Source organism: Epinephelus fuscoguttatus, linkage group LG2 (genome assembly GCF_011397635.1).
Source record: "Epinephelus fuscoguttatus linkage group LG2, E.fuscoguttatus.final_Chr_v1".
NCBI lineage: Eukaryota > Metazoa > Chordata > Actinopteri > Perciformes > Serranidae > Epinephelus > Epinephelus fuscoguttatus.
This window is the reverse complement of record NC_064753.1, coordinates 18,467,573-18,485,149: the sequence shown is the minus strand read 5'-3', so window position 1 is coordinate 18,485,149 and position 17,577 is coordinate 18,467,573. Positions and strand designations below refer to the sequence as shown.

Below are 17,577 nucleotides of genomic sequence, written 5' to 3'. Positions count from 1 at the left end.
CATTTAGAATATTCCTCTGAACAAATCCTGGTTGTGTGAGGAGCCAAAGTTTTGCACCTGTTAATGTGTCGGCTTTTTGTTTTACATTGTTACAGTTAATACATTAATGAAGATATAGGGATGATGCTACCAACAGCTGTTTCCACAGTTTCATAATCACAAGGAATACATGAACTAAAAAAATCTAAATAGGATTTTAGTAAAGGAGCAGTGTGTAAGATTCAGGGGGAATTAGTGGCATCTGCAGCAGATTGCAACCAGCTGAGACGTTTCTGGGTTAGATTTCCTTCAGTCGATTGTTCATTGTTCAGGAGGATTTTTCCGGAAATTATCCTCAGAGGTCTCTTCCTCTCCAAAACAAACAGACGAGGCGATTAAAACACTGAATAAAACAGTTTGACGTTACAAACCAGTGTTTATCTGACGTTGTTTGGCATGTAGGAGACGAGCCGCTAGCCCAGCACCTGCTAACGTGCGCTCACCTTTTTTCTCTGATAACTCAAGTTCCAGACATTCAGATGGTTTTTATCAGGAGCCAAATTATCCGCAGAGGTCTCTTGCTCTCCAAAACAAAAAGACCTGTTGATTTAAACCAGTAAAAACACTGAATAAAGCGGTTTTACCGATGCTCGTCGTGAGGCTGCTAACTGCGGTGGCTGACAAGAAAACATGAAAACATGAATGGCCCTTTCTAGAGCCAGTGTTTGTTTTGTCTGTCCTTGGCTACTGTGGAAATATGGTGGTTCAACATGGCGTTCTCTGTGGATCAGGACCCACTCCATATGTAGATATGAACGGCTACTTCTAAAGTCACACAAACATGACGATTCTTATTTCCAGGTGATTATACACAAAAGAAAACATATTATATTCCATTTCCGCCAGTATATCTCCCTAAATCCTACACACTGGACCTTTAAAACCAACAATATTTTAATGCCATTTAAAGGCAGTATTGTCCATCTCCTTTGTCTTTGAGGTCTGTGCATATCCTAAAAGGTTTTCCTCTTCACAGTGTGTGCCAATAACAGTGATCAACAAGTTAAGCACCTGTGTACAGCAGGAGTGTGGCTGACTCCCCTCCTACAAGCAGTCTACCTCTTTGTACAGTATATACTAATGGTCAACCTCCTCATCGCCTTCTTCAAGTAAGTGCGCCGCATGTCCAGAAAATCCAGAATAATGTGGGTACTGATGAGCCTTGGTCATGTGTTAAATCTTCAGATATATTTGCCACAGCAGCATTGTCCTTAGTGTCATTTCCATACTCTGTTTTCTAGCAATGTGTATCTGCAAGTGAAGTCCATTTCTAATCTGGTGTGGAAATACCAGCGCTACCACTTCATTATGGCCTACCATGAGAAGCCTGTCCTCCCTCCCCCCTTCATCCTCCTCTGCCATATCTACTCCCTCTTCTGTATGTGTCGAAAGAGGAAGAAGGAGCATACCTACGGACCAAGTACGGCCACACTACCATTGTTGTCTTCCAGAAAAAGAATGTCTCTTAAATGTTTATTATTGCAAAAGGAGGCCTTTTACACAAACATCTGGGATTTAGTGTTCAAAAGAAAACTATATACTGTGCATTAGGGTCATTTGTAACAGTAGGCGTCTTTCTTTCAGAGTTGTTTCTCACGGAGGAAGACCAAAAGAAGCTTCATGATTTTGAGGAGCAGTGTGTGGAGACATACTTTCATGAAAAGGATGATCAGTTTCACTCGGGGAGTGAGGAGCGCATACGTCTTACCTCAGAAAGGTAGGACTGTTACAGGCCTTCTTAAAGGTGCCCTGTGGAGATTTCTTGTGGATAATGTTTACAGTCAGTTAGTACGTTTCCATCCACTGTTTCCTGCGTTTGAGGCTGACTGGAACACTTAAATAATCATCTTGATGCGCCTTCTTCTGCAGTAGAATAATGGCACCTGAGTGGAGAATTGGCGCCACCTGCTGCTTATCTCAATGAACCAACATATCTCAATATTTGTATATTTTCAGATTTTCTGAAAATTCAGTTAATATTTGCACTACATTTGGATGGAAACCCAACTAGCGTTACTCAGCAAAATGCATTTTGTGTATCCTTGAGTCATGCATGTGCATCCTCATGCAAGTGCCTGAGACAAACAAACAGGAACCACTCATAACAGTGGGCTCCATAGCGCTACTAGAGGTTATTATTAAATTAAATCAACTCCCTAAATGACTAGAAATGAGGAAAAAAATGACAATTTCAAATGAGTTGGTGAACACACCATGCTAGAGCCTTGGTCGTGTATTATAAATGAAGAAATAATTTCTTTAAATTCTAATTTAGTGGTATAATAACATTTTTATATTTTCATTTAACCTTAATAACAATAGGTAACACTAGCAACCTGTGGGTAACTGAGTCTACTGTTTGTCATTTCCAGGGTTGAGACCATGTGTATGCAGCTCAGGGAGGTTGGGAACAAGGTCAACTTTATAAAACGCTCTTTGCACACATTGGACTCCCAGATCGGCCACCTGCAGGACCTCTCAGCTCTGACTGTGGACACTCTGAAGACCCTCACTGCTCAGAGGGCGTCAGAGGCCAGCAAGGTCCACAATCAGATCACTCGAGAGCTCAGCCTCTCCAAGAACGTGGTCCCCAGCATCGCCCCTGTGCCAACAGACACTGGCCCCCACTCCAAATCCTCTGTGATAGGCAAGCGCAGTGTGGGGGCCTACTTTGGCTCCTCTTTTCCCCAGGCAGGAGTCAACATCGCAGATTCTCTTTTTGGGATTGGTGTAGCGGGAGGGGCTGGGACGGAAGGTAGCCGGAGAGTCGGGCCCAGCCCTGGAGCAGGACTGGGGCTGGACCCCAACTTGAACCCAGCATTGAGTCCAGAGAAGAGGGGGTTGTTTGGGCTCGGGCACCTTGCTGCAGAGGCTGGCTCCTCAGGCAGTGTCGGCTCCAGTGCCTTTGTCCAAAGTGCTGTGGCCATTTCCCCTCCGGAGCTGCGTCTCCGAGGCCACTCTCTCACCCGTAGTAAGCAGACCCGTCCACAAGAGCCCGGCCTTTCCGACTCCCCATCCAGCCTGCCTAATGTGCCCTCCCCCGGTGCTGAGTTCCACATCAGCAGCACCCCCTCTCAGCCCAGTGGCTCCAGCCACCCAGAACTGGCCCTCGCAGGGCTTTACCAGCAGCCCCTCCAGCCTGACAGCACCACTGTAGAGTTTGGGGCATTTGTTGGTAAGTATGAGACCGAGGGTGAATCTGGTGTTGATGAGGAGATAAAAGAGGAGGATGAAAACTGTGTGTGTGTGTATCCTACTGTTGTTGTTATCTCTAAGACTTCGGGCTCTGCTCGGCCTGCCTGCTTGCCTACTCACACTGCGAAGCCTGAGAACACAGAGGGGTCAGGAAGCAGGGAGAGAGGGAGAGACAGGGAGGTGGGTTTGGGATATGTGAATGAGGCATTTTGCGATGACGATGGCAGATCAGGCTCTCTGAGTAGACCAAATACTGAGGTCCCACTGGCTCCTGAAGCTGAATCATCAGCGAGTGACGCCCTCAGAAATAACAGCCTGCCACGTTGTGCCCCTGCTGTGGCACTGAGGAGACCCCACAGACGAAGGAGAAGGGCGTGGAATATGTCGGGACCACCTGCCCCTCCAGTGTCCTGCTATGAGAGTCAGAGTGGGTCAGAAGTCCCGCTTGACAAGAGGAGCACGGCAAGAGAGACAAACACAACGAGAGGTTTGAGTTTCAGTCTGAGCTTAAGTTTAGGACTGCGTCTGCGGGGTGCTCGGGCCTGTCCATCTTCAGATCAGGATCCCAGTAGACCTTTTGCTTGTGCCTTTTCCTTTCTGTGCTGTGTCTGACCCTCTTGTCTGACTGGTTTACTCTCTGTACCTGGGTGGTTCTGAAGTTTTTTTATTCATCTATAAAATGACTGGAGCATGAATGATTAGTTGAGTGTTTGAGGTTTTCAGTACTAATTATAATTGACTAGGGATTTGTTCGGCAGGTGGAGGTGATGAGTTTCTCATAAGAATCAAATGTTTGACCTGTGATTATTTTTACCACTGCGATGATGATCATGTCACCAGTGTGTCTTGTTCTGAATGTGATTGCCTTTCATTTCACAATGGGATCAGTAAACAAATCTGTCAAATTGTTCTAGCAAATAATTCGTCCAGATTGTTTTGTGGGATTTTATAACATGAGGCAAACATGAATCACTAGGAAAAAAGTAAAGTGTGTTATTTATTTTGATAATGTGACTGACTAACTGGCAGTTTAAATTGTCACAATGTTGCTCACAGTACTTTCTTGGTTTCAGGGCATAAAGACAGTCTGGACCTCCAGCACTCTACACCCAAAGAGACCTCCACTTCCAGCAGACAGCAAAGCCCGGTCACACAGGCCAGATCACAGGTGTGTACGTGTGGTAGCATGGACCATTTTTCTTTTATCCATGTCAATTGTATTGACACTGAAAATGGTAGCTGTCAGACACTCATTTTAAAGGTCCTCCAAGTTGATTTTCTGATGTTGAAGTAAAAACTTTGTCTCCTTTGTAATGTGACCTCACCCACCTTTCAGTAATTAGCAGAGGTGGTCATACCAACTTAAACCAAACCTCAGTTCGATGTGGACTGTATTTGCAAAAAGTTTTGTCTCTGGTGTCTGACTCAGCAACTGACTCTGACTGATGGGGCTGATCGCGCTTGACCCAGCTTGCAAAAATGACAAGGTTTTCTTTTTTCTCGACGCTGAAACATGATGCCCTGATTGATTATTGTCAATGTATGATGTGATTGATTAATCCATCACCTGTTGAGCTCAGTCAGAGAGACCCTGATGCATCTCATCTCATATTTAATGTAGTTAGTAGATGGTGGTTTCAGTCGCCTCACTCATTAAATGTGTGATCTTTATTATGTGATGTGATACCACTGCTTGTTGCCTGACATTAGAGCTGACTGGGCAATATATTGATATTACATCATAGTTTTCGGATATCATAATATTGTAAGTGTTATCTTGTCCTGGTCTTAAAGGATGCATTACAGTAAAGCGATGTAATTTTCTGAACTTACCGGACTGTCTTAGCTGTTCTATTATTTGGCTTTACTAACTTAGTCATTATATCCATGTTATTGATCATTATTTATCATATTATCGACTGTTTTACTGGAATTGCAGTATAAGGCAACAGCTTGGGTCCATGGTTACCTCCTGTCAGCTGATGTAATTCACATACACTGCAAACACAACAACAGGAAATACAAAAGGACCCATTCAGATTGTTACTAAGTTTGAAATGGTCCATGAAATGCTAAGGGAAACCATGAAGGGGTGTGAGTGTGTTACAATAGTTTAGATTTATACTCTTTTCTGTTGCACTCGTACTTAATGATTTAACCTGATGAGATTAAACTTTATGATATTCACCATTAATCAGTATTTCAGAATAATGTTTACCTTCTCTGACCATTTTGTGTGTCTCTCTGTCTGTTTCCACAGGCTCAGCCTGAAGGTCACGGTCTCATCAGAGCAGTTAACTCCTACGCTGGCTTCACAGAGTTTGACAGAAACCCGGCTTTCCTCCATCCTGACTCCAGTAAGATCACAAAAATAACACAAAGAAAATATCTGCTGAGGAACATTGTTTTAGATATATGTGATCATTTCAGTTATCTGCGGTCTAAAAATCGACAGCTGCTTCTGTTCACTGTGTCTGAAAATAGTCTGTCAGTTTTCAGTGATCCTGCCAACACATGATGGTTGTGATTGTTCAATGTGTTTCTGTAGCTCTGACTAAGAAGGACAGGAGCAGAGTGTCAGCTGAGGACATCCTCATCCACGAGGACCCCAGAGCTGCAGTACTGGTAAGTGTGTCTGTGTACATACTTTCATGAGTACAAAGTACAAAACTAACAAAGCAACAATTCTATATAGTTTAACTCCTGTTAACTCTATGAATGCTGGATTTTGTTAGTGTTTAACTACTTATTGTTTCTCCACCAGGAAAGAGTTCAGGTCAAATCAGCCCAAGCCAGCAGCCTGTAAGTGTCCTCCCATACACAACGAGATGTATACACAAACACACACACGCACACACACAAACCCACTTCCTCTCTACTTTATTTGTGTAAGTCAAATTACTTCATGCCTGGTGATTTCTGATGCACATGTTTTTTTCACTTATTCAAAACCTACACTCACTGATGCTCACTTTATTCACACCACCACCGCCAACTAACGTCCCTCTGTTGTCTCTCTTGCTCCCTGTCAGACGAGCCCCTGGGGAAGATGCACCAAATAGTAAGACATGTAGTTTTTCACTGTAGTTCCTCCATCTCACATGGTTTAGTTGCGCCAGACTCGTTCTGTCTGGATCAGCTGGTCCAGCAGCATTTAGGCTGCATTCACACCAAATCAGGCATTGTGGTGAAAACACCAGTCCTCCTATTCATTTGAATGTGCGTAGTGCTTTAGGGTGTGGCGGTGGGGCCATCGAGTATGTGTGTGATACAGTCCATACTATAACAGGCAAGAGCTGCACAATTAATTGAATTATTATTGAAATAGCAATAAGTGCAATTTCCAGATTGCACAAGCTGATATTTTTTCATAAAGGTAAAATGTGTCACCACATATTACTATGAAATGAAGCATTGTGGGGGATATTAAAACTACATTTGTAATATTGACATCTCTATACTATATATTGCATTAGATTATCTTTTAGCTGACACAGAAAGCCTGTTTTGTAAGTAATTTGAAATTTTGTGTATGGAAGATCTTAGATAAAGTGAACTCTGCTGTTCAACCACATATGTTTACTTATGTTTCTGGATGAAAGCTTCACTGTGCTTCTCTTCTCAGTTTCTCTCTACGCGCCACGACATACCCACCTCGGAGCCAGAAAGGACTGTGAGTAACCCACACCGACTGACGAAACAGTACAACCGACTCAGAGCCATGTAGCAGGGTTTTTACAGTTAAAAGTTTGTCTATTAATCAATTAGTTGGTCAGGAATAAAAGGAGGCAGCAAGTATTATGATAATTAATAAGTTAAAATGCCAAACATTTGCCAGATCCAGCTTCTCTAAGGATTTTCTGCTTTTCTCAGTTTTATAAAAATGTAGATTAAATATTTTTAGCTTTAGGAATGTTGGTTTGACAAAATAAGACATTTGAAGACATCACCTTTGGCTCTAATAAAAAGTGAAGGGCAGTTTTTCATGACTTCTTGACATTTAATGAACCAGGAAGTTAATCAAGATATCAAGCTGATAAGATGAGTCGATGAGTAGATGAGTCTTAATGAAAATAGTCACTAGTTGCAGCCTCACTCCCACAATATTTTGGACTGTTTCCTAATTAAAACAGATAAACTGGTGAAAATAAGATGGACTGATTAACATGATATTTACAGAGATAATTCTGGTCTGTTTTACTTGAGTGTTGTACTTGTTGTTTTCTATTTATGATAAAAAAAAAAGGAGGTTTAAAATACACGGAAATACAAATCCATTTTGTGCCATTTGTAAACAGAAATGACTTGCAGGAAGTAGAACTGTTGCATCAAGGTTGAGCTGTTGTGGAGTCATACAGAGACACCTACTGGTGGATGCTGGAACAGCTCAGTGTGTTTTTCCATTGAATTAATGTGCCTTTATGATTGTTCAATGCTCACCACCGGCTTGTTAATTAGATAGCGTAATTCTGTAAAAATATTAACATATGTCTTTTTTTCCTCCACAGCTATTGGCTCACCTTTCAAGCCCATGGAAAGCTACCAGTACTCAGGTGAAACATGGAGAAGAAGTTGTATCATGACGCTGTCATATATTATGTTACTTTACAAAATAAATGATTGTAGATTTTGTTATATTGAAACATTGCATTTAATTTAGAGTGCTGTCCGTGGGTGAAAATGATCTTTCACTGAGAGCAATGCATAACCCTACAAAGTATTTTCACCTCAGTTCACTCTGCACTTGCCTAAACCTGTTTATGTTTTTATGTGTGCCTGTACTTTTCCTCCTGCAGCTGTGGAGCGCAACAACTTGATGAGGCTGTCGCAGAGTATCCCCTTCACCCCTGTGCCCCCTAGAGGTAAGTCTGCATCACTGTGCATTCCCAGGTGTGTCAGGTTGGGTGAAAACACCGCAGACACTTCTGAGAAAAGACTGCAGGCAGTTGGAGAATGAGGAAGTTTGGAGGCAGATCCGAGATGTGTTGTCTTCGTTTGTTTGGCCCTGCCACACCTGCAGCTGTTTGCTCATTACCAGCTTTGTGACTGTGAAGCCAAGTGTAGGTGCAGTCTTCTGGGTGCACGTTGTATTTATATGGAATTGTTTTGGCTGCACAATTAAGTCACATCTCCCTGCTGAAGAGGAAGTACCTGTTTGAGTAATGTGGTTGTCACATTGCTGTCGCTGTTGTTGTTTCTGTGGATGTCTTGTCTTGTGATTTGTGCAGTTTCTAGGTATTTCATCATGGGGGGGTGTAATATGTGTGTTGCAACAAACACATTGTACAGTTCCAGTATGTTTCGAATTAGGAAACAAAAAGGCTGCAGTTACAATTATGATTTAGTCTAAAGACTCCTGTCCTGTAGTGTGAAAGAGTTTCTTTGTAGACAACTTGTGAAAAAAAAACATAAATCTACACTGCCTTATAAAGACGGCAAGTTGTAACTTAAGTTACAGTGAAGGTAACAAAAAAAGGACTTGAAGTTTGAAGGCTCTTAGCCAAACTGAAATAGATATACAAGTTGTTAAATCTCAATTTTATGCCTTCATATACTGACTAATAATATTTTCCCCCAACATAAAACCTAATAACACATTTAGACACTGTGTGTTTGGATCTAAAAGGCACAGGGACAACATGGTATCTACATTATTTTAGCATTTCTCGTCCATTTGAACCAATGAGCTAGTTTCGTAAATTAATCTTAAATACATTTAAATATGTCATTGAAATGTAGCGAGCTTAACCTTAATATGAATTCCACTGGAGTCCGAGATGGCAGCTAACCTGGGTTAGTTACCTTTTTAGAAAGACTACTTTATCTGGTGTTAGCCTACTTTTTCTTAATTTATTATGATTAGATTTAGTTACTTACTTATGTGGTAAACCAAACTATATTATTAGGATTTTTGGAACGTCAAAATATCAAAATTTCTATTGCAGGAAACAGGGTGAAAATGATGGTAAGTAAAGAGGAGGAGATTTAGTAAAGAAAATATGTTCAGTAGTTAACGGCAATCATTTGTTTTATCCTATTTGAATTATGTCAGTAATTACACATGATGTTTGTCAATTTAAAAGAGTGCAAGTCAAGAAAGTTGCAGTTTGTCTTTAAACGCTTTAAGTATGACAATAAAAATACAGAATAAGAAACACTACAACAACCAAAAGTGTAGCTTTCTGTCTCACTGAAGCTACAATGCCTGTGTGTTTTGACCAGCACAGCATCTTGCTTGTTTTTTAGCTTTGTGGCTGATGAAAAGACCAGGAGTAGCTGGATAAAACACATCAGTTAAGATTACATTACATTTGTGCATGACATAGTTAAGTTACCCAGCTGTTGGTGTTGGTAATGTAAGTTGTGCGAGACAAGAGATGTACCTCAGTGGGCAGTTTGACACAAAACGAATGGTACTGTGACAACCTTTAAAAAGTATCGTTGATATTGACAAACGTGATATTTGTAATTCATGGTGCAATTCAAACAATATCTGAAAAATTATTTGTCTCATGTCGTTGACTACCATATGTATTTTTCATAAACTAAGATCCCCTGGGGACACAGGAAGGAGAGAGACGTCGCCTTTCTCTTAGCTTTGGTTAAGGTTCTCACCTGCCAGCCTTGACTAGCCGTTAAGTTAACTAGCAGGGGTTTTTTGTGTGTGTGTTTAAACACATTTTTCTGGCATTCATTTTTGATATACTAAACAGACGCAACTAGTTCAGATTCAGGTCTTCACTCAGTTCTAACTTAAGGTGTAGTTACAGTGTTTTGGCTTTGTAGTTCAGTACAGACAATGTGCCAAAACACAGACATAACCGAACAAAGTAAATACTGGGAGTAGCTACAGTACTTCTCCAAAAAAATGTCGCCATCCTTCAACAGTGATCTTACAGCTGCTGAGGAACTGCAGTTGTTTTGCAATCAGAGACTAGACCTGGTTTTCATTAGCTGTTGTTTTTCATATCACCAGTACTGTAGAGACACGCCCAGAACAAACAAAGTGGATATTGGCACGGTGACAGTGCACTGGAACAACGAAAACCTGTCAGTGTCGTGGCACATCTTGTAATTGCATTGCCCCGTGTTTAAATCCAGCCTGGAGACATTTTCTTTGTATGTCGTCTCCCTCACTCTTCCTGCCCTCACATTTTATCTCTGATTCTCTGCTGTATGCAAATAATACTAAAATCGTGTTGGTCGAAACTTGTCAAGTGAGCTGCGTATCCCAAATGCCAAAAACACTATTCCATTAATGGAAACCCAATTACAAAAGCCAAAACAGGAAGTGAGCGTCAGTGAAGGTTGCATCCAGACTGCATTATTTAACTTTCAAAGCATTTTGGGTATGCCGTTTGTTCGACACATCTTGGCCACCGTACTGTTTGGCCAAAAAATAAAGCCTTTTGAGATCTCTTTACAAGGGAGACCTGGCCAAGACAATAGCATAAACAATACTCAGAAGTAAACAGAAGATACACATTGCATTTCTAATATATTTAAAATCTGGCAGAGACTAATAGTTTCAGTTTCTTTTATGAAGGCAGTCTGTTCACTTCTCGAACTGCATCTGCAGTCAAATCTCTGTGCGATCAAAGTGCAAATGTACAGTGGGAGTTTCCCCAGAATTGCTTTATAATTACACAATGATATTATCAATGATACTTACCAATGACTCAGCCTACAGAAGGTCAGAGAGCACCAACCAGCCCTGGAGTAAAGCATACAATGATGAATGAGGGCTTTACAGTCTCTAACATATTTCAAAGATGGCCAGGAGTGTTCGTGTTGGTCTTTGTTTGCTGGATGTGCGAGTAGGATGTTTGACAGTAACACTTGATCAACAGATTTCATCCACAGGGAGGCAAAAAGAGTTCAAAACAAACCCACTGTAACACTGATATTTTATCTGTGTCACTGTGTTTCTTGTTCTGACACAAAAAGAAAATGGATGAGAGGGAGACAGAGGTCTGCAAACAGGGATGTAACATTAAGCCAGTAAATCTGATCAAACCAACGCTGTGTTTGTCAGTGTGTGTAACTCTCACCTGCTGTTCTGTTCCCTCAGGGGAGCCGGTGACTGTGTACCGTCTGGAGGAGAGCTCTCCCAACACTATCAACAACAGCATGTCTTCCTGGGCCCAGCGGGGCCTCTGTGCTAAAATAGAGTTTCTCAGCAAAGAGGAGATGGGCGGAGGACTCCGGCGGGCCCTCAAGGTGCTCTGCACTTGGTCAGAGTACGACATCCTGAAACCAGGACATCTGTATATAGTCAAATCCTTCCTCCCTGAGGTGGTCGAAACCTGGCAGAGCATCTACAAGGAGGACACTGTGCTGCACCTTTGTCTCAGGGTAGGGAGCGCAGACACATACACTGTAGACCCCACTTCCTGTAAGATTTTATCCATTTTCCTCACACTGGTGGGACTGGGCTTCACAGACACTGTCTGAGATGTAAATGTATAAGTTACAGTTTGATGTGTTGCTGTGGTTTGAACTCTTTTCTCTGCAGCTTTTTGAAAGCATGATGTGTTAGACAACCAGGGTCTGCTTTGTCGAGATGCCAAATTGTCATCTCTTCTCGAAAAACATAGAAGTCCTTGCTTTTAGCTAAAAAGACGTATCACTGCAGGCAAAGCAAATATCATAAACCTTATAAACCTGGAAAACTGCGGCTATGACAGAAACATTTGAGCCATATTTTTTTCAATATGTCTATTCATTCAGTTTAAACCTGGCATTTCTGCACAGTTACAGATACAGATTAGGCTACACTGCTAATATAATACACCGTTATAATCCCAGTGGTGGGTGCGTAGGATTGTTTCCGCCTCATGTGATCCAAACATTTCCAATAACTCCAAAGCATTTTAGGGTGCTGTCAGACCTAGAGTTCACTTGCTTTGGCCCCAATCAGGAACTAATTTTGTTACAAAGTTTCGTAATTGCCTAGAGTTGGTTTGTGTTCTCATGGCAGCATTCACAAGCGGACCAGATAAAATGCCTTGCTAGAGAAAGCTGCTCTTGATTGGTCAGAATCCAGGAAGTAAAAAAAAACGTCGGAGAAGAGTACTCTTGCAAGATAAATGTAACACTTTCTAATGTCACAATGGAGGGACAACTACACGGGCTGATTTTAGTGCTGGTCATTGTGTAGTTTGAAAACGAGGCGCAGCTCCAACTAGAAAGCAAGGTTTTGATGCATTGGATGTGCTGAATGTGCGTATTAAGGCAGTACAGGTGGAGGCGCACATTAATAATCCTCCAGGACTGTAACGTGATTATGCTTGTAACCCAAACAATGTGTAATGCGACCACAGTTGGTTTGGATCGAGGCTGGAACACATTCTCACCACAAAGGAACCACACCAGAGTTCGTTTGTAACCGGACCGAGACCACCTCTTCAAGAAGGTCTCAGTCCGGTTGTTTTGGTGCGCACCTGAGTGTGATTGCTGTGTTCACACCTGCCCAAATGAACTGCAAACAAACTTGAGTTGGATTGAGGCGGACCAAACAGGGCAGGTGTGAAAGCACCCTTTAAGTCCAAAAGTCAAATTTAATCAAAAAAGACAGATGTGATTATTGCCAAAATTCACACCATACTTTTATCTAACAAAATATTCTAATTCTAACAGCACCATAAATTACATTCATTCATTAAAGAAAGCTAATTCAGTAAAAAAGCCTGACTCATTTAAACCTATGAATCACTTTATACAAATTAAGGATTTTGTTCAGGGATTTTTATGGTGATGATGTCATAAAATACGACAATAGACATTCAAAATGTCATTTGAAAACTTTGGGAGAAGCTTTGCACGTAGAAAACAGAAAGACATTGCATAGAGCCCTAATGATAAGTTCTGTTTGTCTGTGTCACTGCAGGAAATTCAACAACAACGAGCTGCTCAGAAGCTGACATTTGCCTTTAACCAAATCAGGCCGAAGACTATTCCTTATTCACCGAGGTAAGCGAAGCATTGGCAGAACTCAGACACAGAAACCCCATTCACACACACACGCCCATCTTTAAACTGTTATATTTTCATATCTTAATCACGTTTAGATGCTCTGTATAACCAAGTCACAGATTTTGCTTAGCTCATTGTGGTTTGGCAAGGCCATGTGATTTACATGAACACGAACCCTTCCTGCACCCAACCTGATGAACTTGCTTGTCAGTCACTGCGTTGTTGCCATTGTTCTTTGATTCCAACTGTTTCCAGCTAACTGGCAGCTGGCTGTAGCCTCACAGTATACTGCACAGACAGACATGCTAGAAAACAAACAAGCGAATTTCAGACTATTGATTTAAATCATCAAGACTTTTGTAAACATATGACATTATCTGATTAAGATTTGTTTTCAGATTTATAATCCATATTTCACAATTCTGAATGCATGATAAGCAGAGTCACTTTAGATGCAGTGCAGTTATTGAAGACAGAATTCTTTCTTCACAGTTAAAGCCTCACATTAAATTAACAAAGGAGACTCTCTGTGTGTTCAGGTTTCTGGAGGTGTTTTTGCTCTACTGTCACTCTGCTGGACAGTGGTTTGCTATCGAAGAGTGCATTACTGGGGAGTTCAGGAAATTCAACAACAACAACGGAGATGAGATCGTCCCCACCAACCTCCTGGAGGAAACTATGCTGGCCTTCAGCCACTGGACGTATGAGTACACCCGCGGAGAGCTGCTGGTGCTCGACCTGCAGGGTAAAAACTCTCAACACTTGAATACCACCACATCACCACTGGCATACCACCACGCTAGATCTCTAAATGGCACTCTGTTACAAGGATTAAACATTTATTATTCGTGAAGACGGGACATGTAGTTTCTCTGTTTCCCGTATGTGACAAATGTGTTTAAATTAATGTTCTTTCCCTGTTGACTACCAGTGCAGAGTTAATATTGTGATAATGAAGCGTGTGTGTGTGTGTGTGTGTGTGTGTGTAGGGGTTGGGGAGATTCTGACAGATCCATCAGTGATTAAGAGCGGTGAAAAGGGGTAAGTGAGCTCTCTGAATTTCTCTGACAAGTCATTTATTCACCTTTTGAATCCTCACTATTGTAAAGCTGAAGCTGAAGATTTGCTGCCTTTTATTTGTCTTATGTGATCATAAACTGAATATCTTTGGGTTTTGACTGTTGCTCAGTTTAAAAAAAAGAAAAAAAAGAATTGTAAGAACTTGAAGACAATGTGATGGGCACTTTTCTATAATTTTCTGACATTTTATACTATAGACCAAACTATCATTTTTGATTAAATGTCAACTTTACCAGCTGCTTTTCTAGTAATTGTGCACCACTGTGCGTCTCTTGCAGATCCTATGATATGATATTTGGACCTGCCAACCTGGGGGACGATGCTATCAGGAACTTCCGAGCAAAACACCACTGCAACTCCTGCTGTCGGAAACTCAAACTTCCAGGTGAGGGATATTGACCGGTTGCTGTTCATCTACCTTATTCTTAAACTAAATTACATCACAAATGTGCTCGAAATTGTCACGCTTCAACGCAGGCTTGGGTGATTTAAAGATCCCCTCCAGACGTGTTTTAAAGTCCAGTGTTTGGAGTTGGTTTGTCACTCCACGGAAAAGTGTGGTTTTACCCACCTAGCCAAGTTTGAATGATTAGAAAAATCACCAAGCATATAAAATTAGGTTTCAAAATTGTGATAAAATGAGCAGTCTTCTCTGCTCTGAAATACTGGGGGCGTGTCCGCTGAAGGTTACTTTTACCAGCCAAAGCAGCATTCTGAGTAAGTTATTAGTAACTTAAAGAAACATTGCGTGCAATAGTCCACCTACCACCCTCTGTTTCTCTCTCTGTCTCAAACACTTGTGCCACAGCGCTTAGTCGTTGTCTCTGTCCGTCCTCAGTCCTTATAGTAGCGCTACTATAATGCAGGGTTAGGGTTATTGGTTGATTATTTCATATTTTTGACGGTTTGCTCTCATATCAGGTAGAGTGGGTGCGGGTATTGATAATAGCTGATAGATAGCTGTGGTAAGTGAGTGTTGTAATGATTGAGCAGGAGCTAATGCTAAAGGCTCTAGTGTTTATACAGTCAGTATAGGGGAGGGGTTATTGTAAGGATGGCTCCAGTGTGTCATCCAGCCATGATCTCAAGCCCGCCCAAAATGTCCTGAACACAAAAATGGTGAAAAACAATTTAATGGTATAACTTTACAATTCACTACTACACTATAGAATTCCCAGTCTTTTCACGTTCTCAGAAACATGTATGATGTGTTCAGAAAGAAATGTCACAAAAACACAAAAAAGGTCCATCTAAAGCGATACTTCGATGAGTTTCACAAGTGTGGGTAGTATGTGTAAGTGACCTATGTTTAACTTCCTTTCATCTTGCCAGCACTCAGAGATGAGCAGGGATGATGCAAAATGTGTCATCCAACAGATTTCCGCTGGCTCATAGGGTGTTGCTTGAACTACAGTTTATACTTCCTCTTTTTAAATTCTATCACCACCACCGACACAAAGAGTGTAGGAGCAGATTGAGAGAGACCCGCCCCCAAGAACAAAGTCTGATCAAACCGTAAAACTAGGATGTGCTGATCAAATATAAAATAAGATTCTGTTACTGTATTGCCTATGGCTCAACTACATGGTCTTCAGAAACATATTTTAGTGGACCGTAGATATAATTCGAGAGATTGGGAGCAGGAAGTGGGCGCCAATGTTTTTCCTGTATTGTGAAAAACAGCATCTGAAAAAAACTGATTCTGTTACCGGGATTCTGTTACTGAGTTGCCTATTGTTTATATGTGTTCAGAAACATATTTTAGTGTAGCGTTTAACTGTAGTTTAAGAACGTTTTAGTGTACCAGACGAAATTGTTCTGAATTGATCTAAATCACACTCACACATGGGCCATGATTAAAAATGAAGTTACAGACACATATCTAAGATAACATAACATGGTCTCTGATCTGTTGCAACATCTTCTTTTCTCACATACCTCCCTTTTCTTCCAGATCTAAAGCGGAACGATTACACACCAGATAAGGTGACGTTCCCACAGGAAGACCCTCCCAACCCAGGGGGCGGTGTCAAAGAGTCCCGCCAATCAATGAGGCTGATGCTGTGATCGTTTAAAAGCGAGAGACAGTGAGTGAATGATCATGCAGCGACACCTGTTCTATTTGATTTCAGTCAAAGCCAAGGAGCAGAGAGGCGCACCCAATCAACTGGAAGAATCACACCTGCGTTTCCACAGAAACCAGTGCATGCAGATTGTCATGTTTTTGTTGATCCCACCAAAATGCTGTGTCGAAGACTATTCAACCATCTTAACCTTTTTGTTTTTTTAGTACATCAATGAGGAAAAGAAGTTTTAAACATATTTTGTACAAGTTTATGAATATATATATACACAAGTTTATGAATATATATATATATATATACATATATATATATATATGAACTGGATATATATCGACAGGTACAATATCATTGCAGAGGGATTATTATTTATTATGACGTTTGAGAAGTTGCCTTGTTTTATCAAAAAAAAAAAAGAACAAATCTAAGTGCATTGTACATCTGTTACAGCAGCTTCAGAGAGGACAGCCTGCTGAGATTCAGTCACTGCGACGCCGCAGTTTGCCACCAGATCCTTTTTATAAATGTACAAAGACTCGTATCACAACCTTTTGTCTCTTAGTTAATGAACAGATATACATGAATTTGAAAATCTTGTAAAATATGGGCAGATTGCAATGCAACTTTTACAGAACAATGTATGTAATTTTATTGTATTGAAAGTGTGTCCACCAAAATATTGCTGATAGTTTTTATTGTTACAAAGGTACTATTGCTATATCTTTGTCATCAACTATTGTATGAGCAAATTACAATCTAGTGTATCTTATAGATACTGTTATCTGGCATGAGCTGAACAGATTAAAATATTTTATTCAGGGGAACTGACAGACTTAAGGGTATTATTACTGTATACATTTTGTACTGGACATCATTTTAAACAAATAAAATGTTAAAAAGATTCAGCAACATCGCTCATGTCTTAAATGAATGTGTTTCAATGGATTGATAATGTTCACATTAAACTCCCTGCAACTTTTAAGAAGTGAGCATCAGCCATGTGTTAAAGATTTTATTCCAAAGTTCTGATATTCAGTATAAATTAATAATGAAACAATATATCTATTTTTGTTACTATTAAGCACACAAACCAAACTTTACTGGGACCCAAATGTGAGTATTTTATGCTTTTCCTTTTTATTTATGATCGTAAAATAGACATATTTTGGATTTGGATTGTTGGTTGCATATATCTAATCATTTGATT

At 40.8% G+C, this 17,577-nt stretch overlaps 1 protein-coding gene across 4 annotated transcripts in view; it reads left to right on the top strand.

The window, feature by feature from the left end:
* The window catches only part of trpm7 (transient receptor potential cation channel, subfamily M, member 7), a 59,356-nt gene extending 42,087 nt beyond the window's left edge, over nucleotides 1-17,269 (top strand). For 3 of the 4 annotated variants that reach the window (XM_049594211.1, XM_049594184.1, XM_049594202.1), the window contains exons 23-40: nucleotides 1,016-1,148; nucleotides 1,281-1,459; nucleotides 1,624-1,756; nucleotides 2,412-3,214; nucleotides 4,308-4,402; nucleotides 5,495-5,591; nucleotides 5,783-5,859; nucleotides 5,999-6,036; nucleotides 6,267-6,295; nucleotides 6,860-6,907; nucleotides 7,743-7,787; nucleotides 8,031-8,096; nucleotides 11,306-11,589; nucleotides 13,124-13,206; nucleotides 13,749-13,954; nucleotides 14,199-14,250; nucleotides 14,568-14,674; nucleotides 16,244-17,269. In XM_049594211.1, the coding sequence (XP_049450168.1) occupies nucleotides 1,016-1,148; nucleotides 1,281-1,459; nucleotides 1,624-1,756; nucleotides 2,412-3,214; nucleotides 4,308-4,402; nucleotides 5,495-5,591; nucleotides 5,783-5,859; nucleotides 5,999-6,036; nucleotides 6,267-6,295; nucleotides 6,860-6,907; nucleotides 7,743-7,787; nucleotides 8,031-8,096; nucleotides 11,306-11,589; nucleotides 13,124-13,206; nucleotides 13,749-13,954; nucleotides 14,199-14,250; nucleotides 14,568-14,674; nucleotides 16,244-16,356 (2,588 nt within the window). In that variant the 3' untranslated portion in view covers nucleotides 16,357-17,269. The remainder of the gene's footprint in view (nucleotides 1-1,015; nucleotides 1,149-1,280; nucleotides 1,460-1,623; nucleotides 1,757-2,411; nucleotides 3,215-4,307; nucleotides 4,403-5,494; nucleotides 5,592-5,782; nucleotides 5,860-5,998; nucleotides 6,037-6,266; nucleotides 6,296-6,859; nucleotides 6,908-7,742; nucleotides 7,788-8,030; nucleotides 8,097-11,305; nucleotides 11,590-13,123; nucleotides 13,207-13,748; nucleotides 13,955-14,198; nucleotides 14,251-14,567; nucleotides 14,675-16,243) is intronic. The other variant, XM_049594193.1, reaches the window with a different exon arrangement.
* Nucleotides 17,270-17,577: the final 308 nt, after the last annotated feature.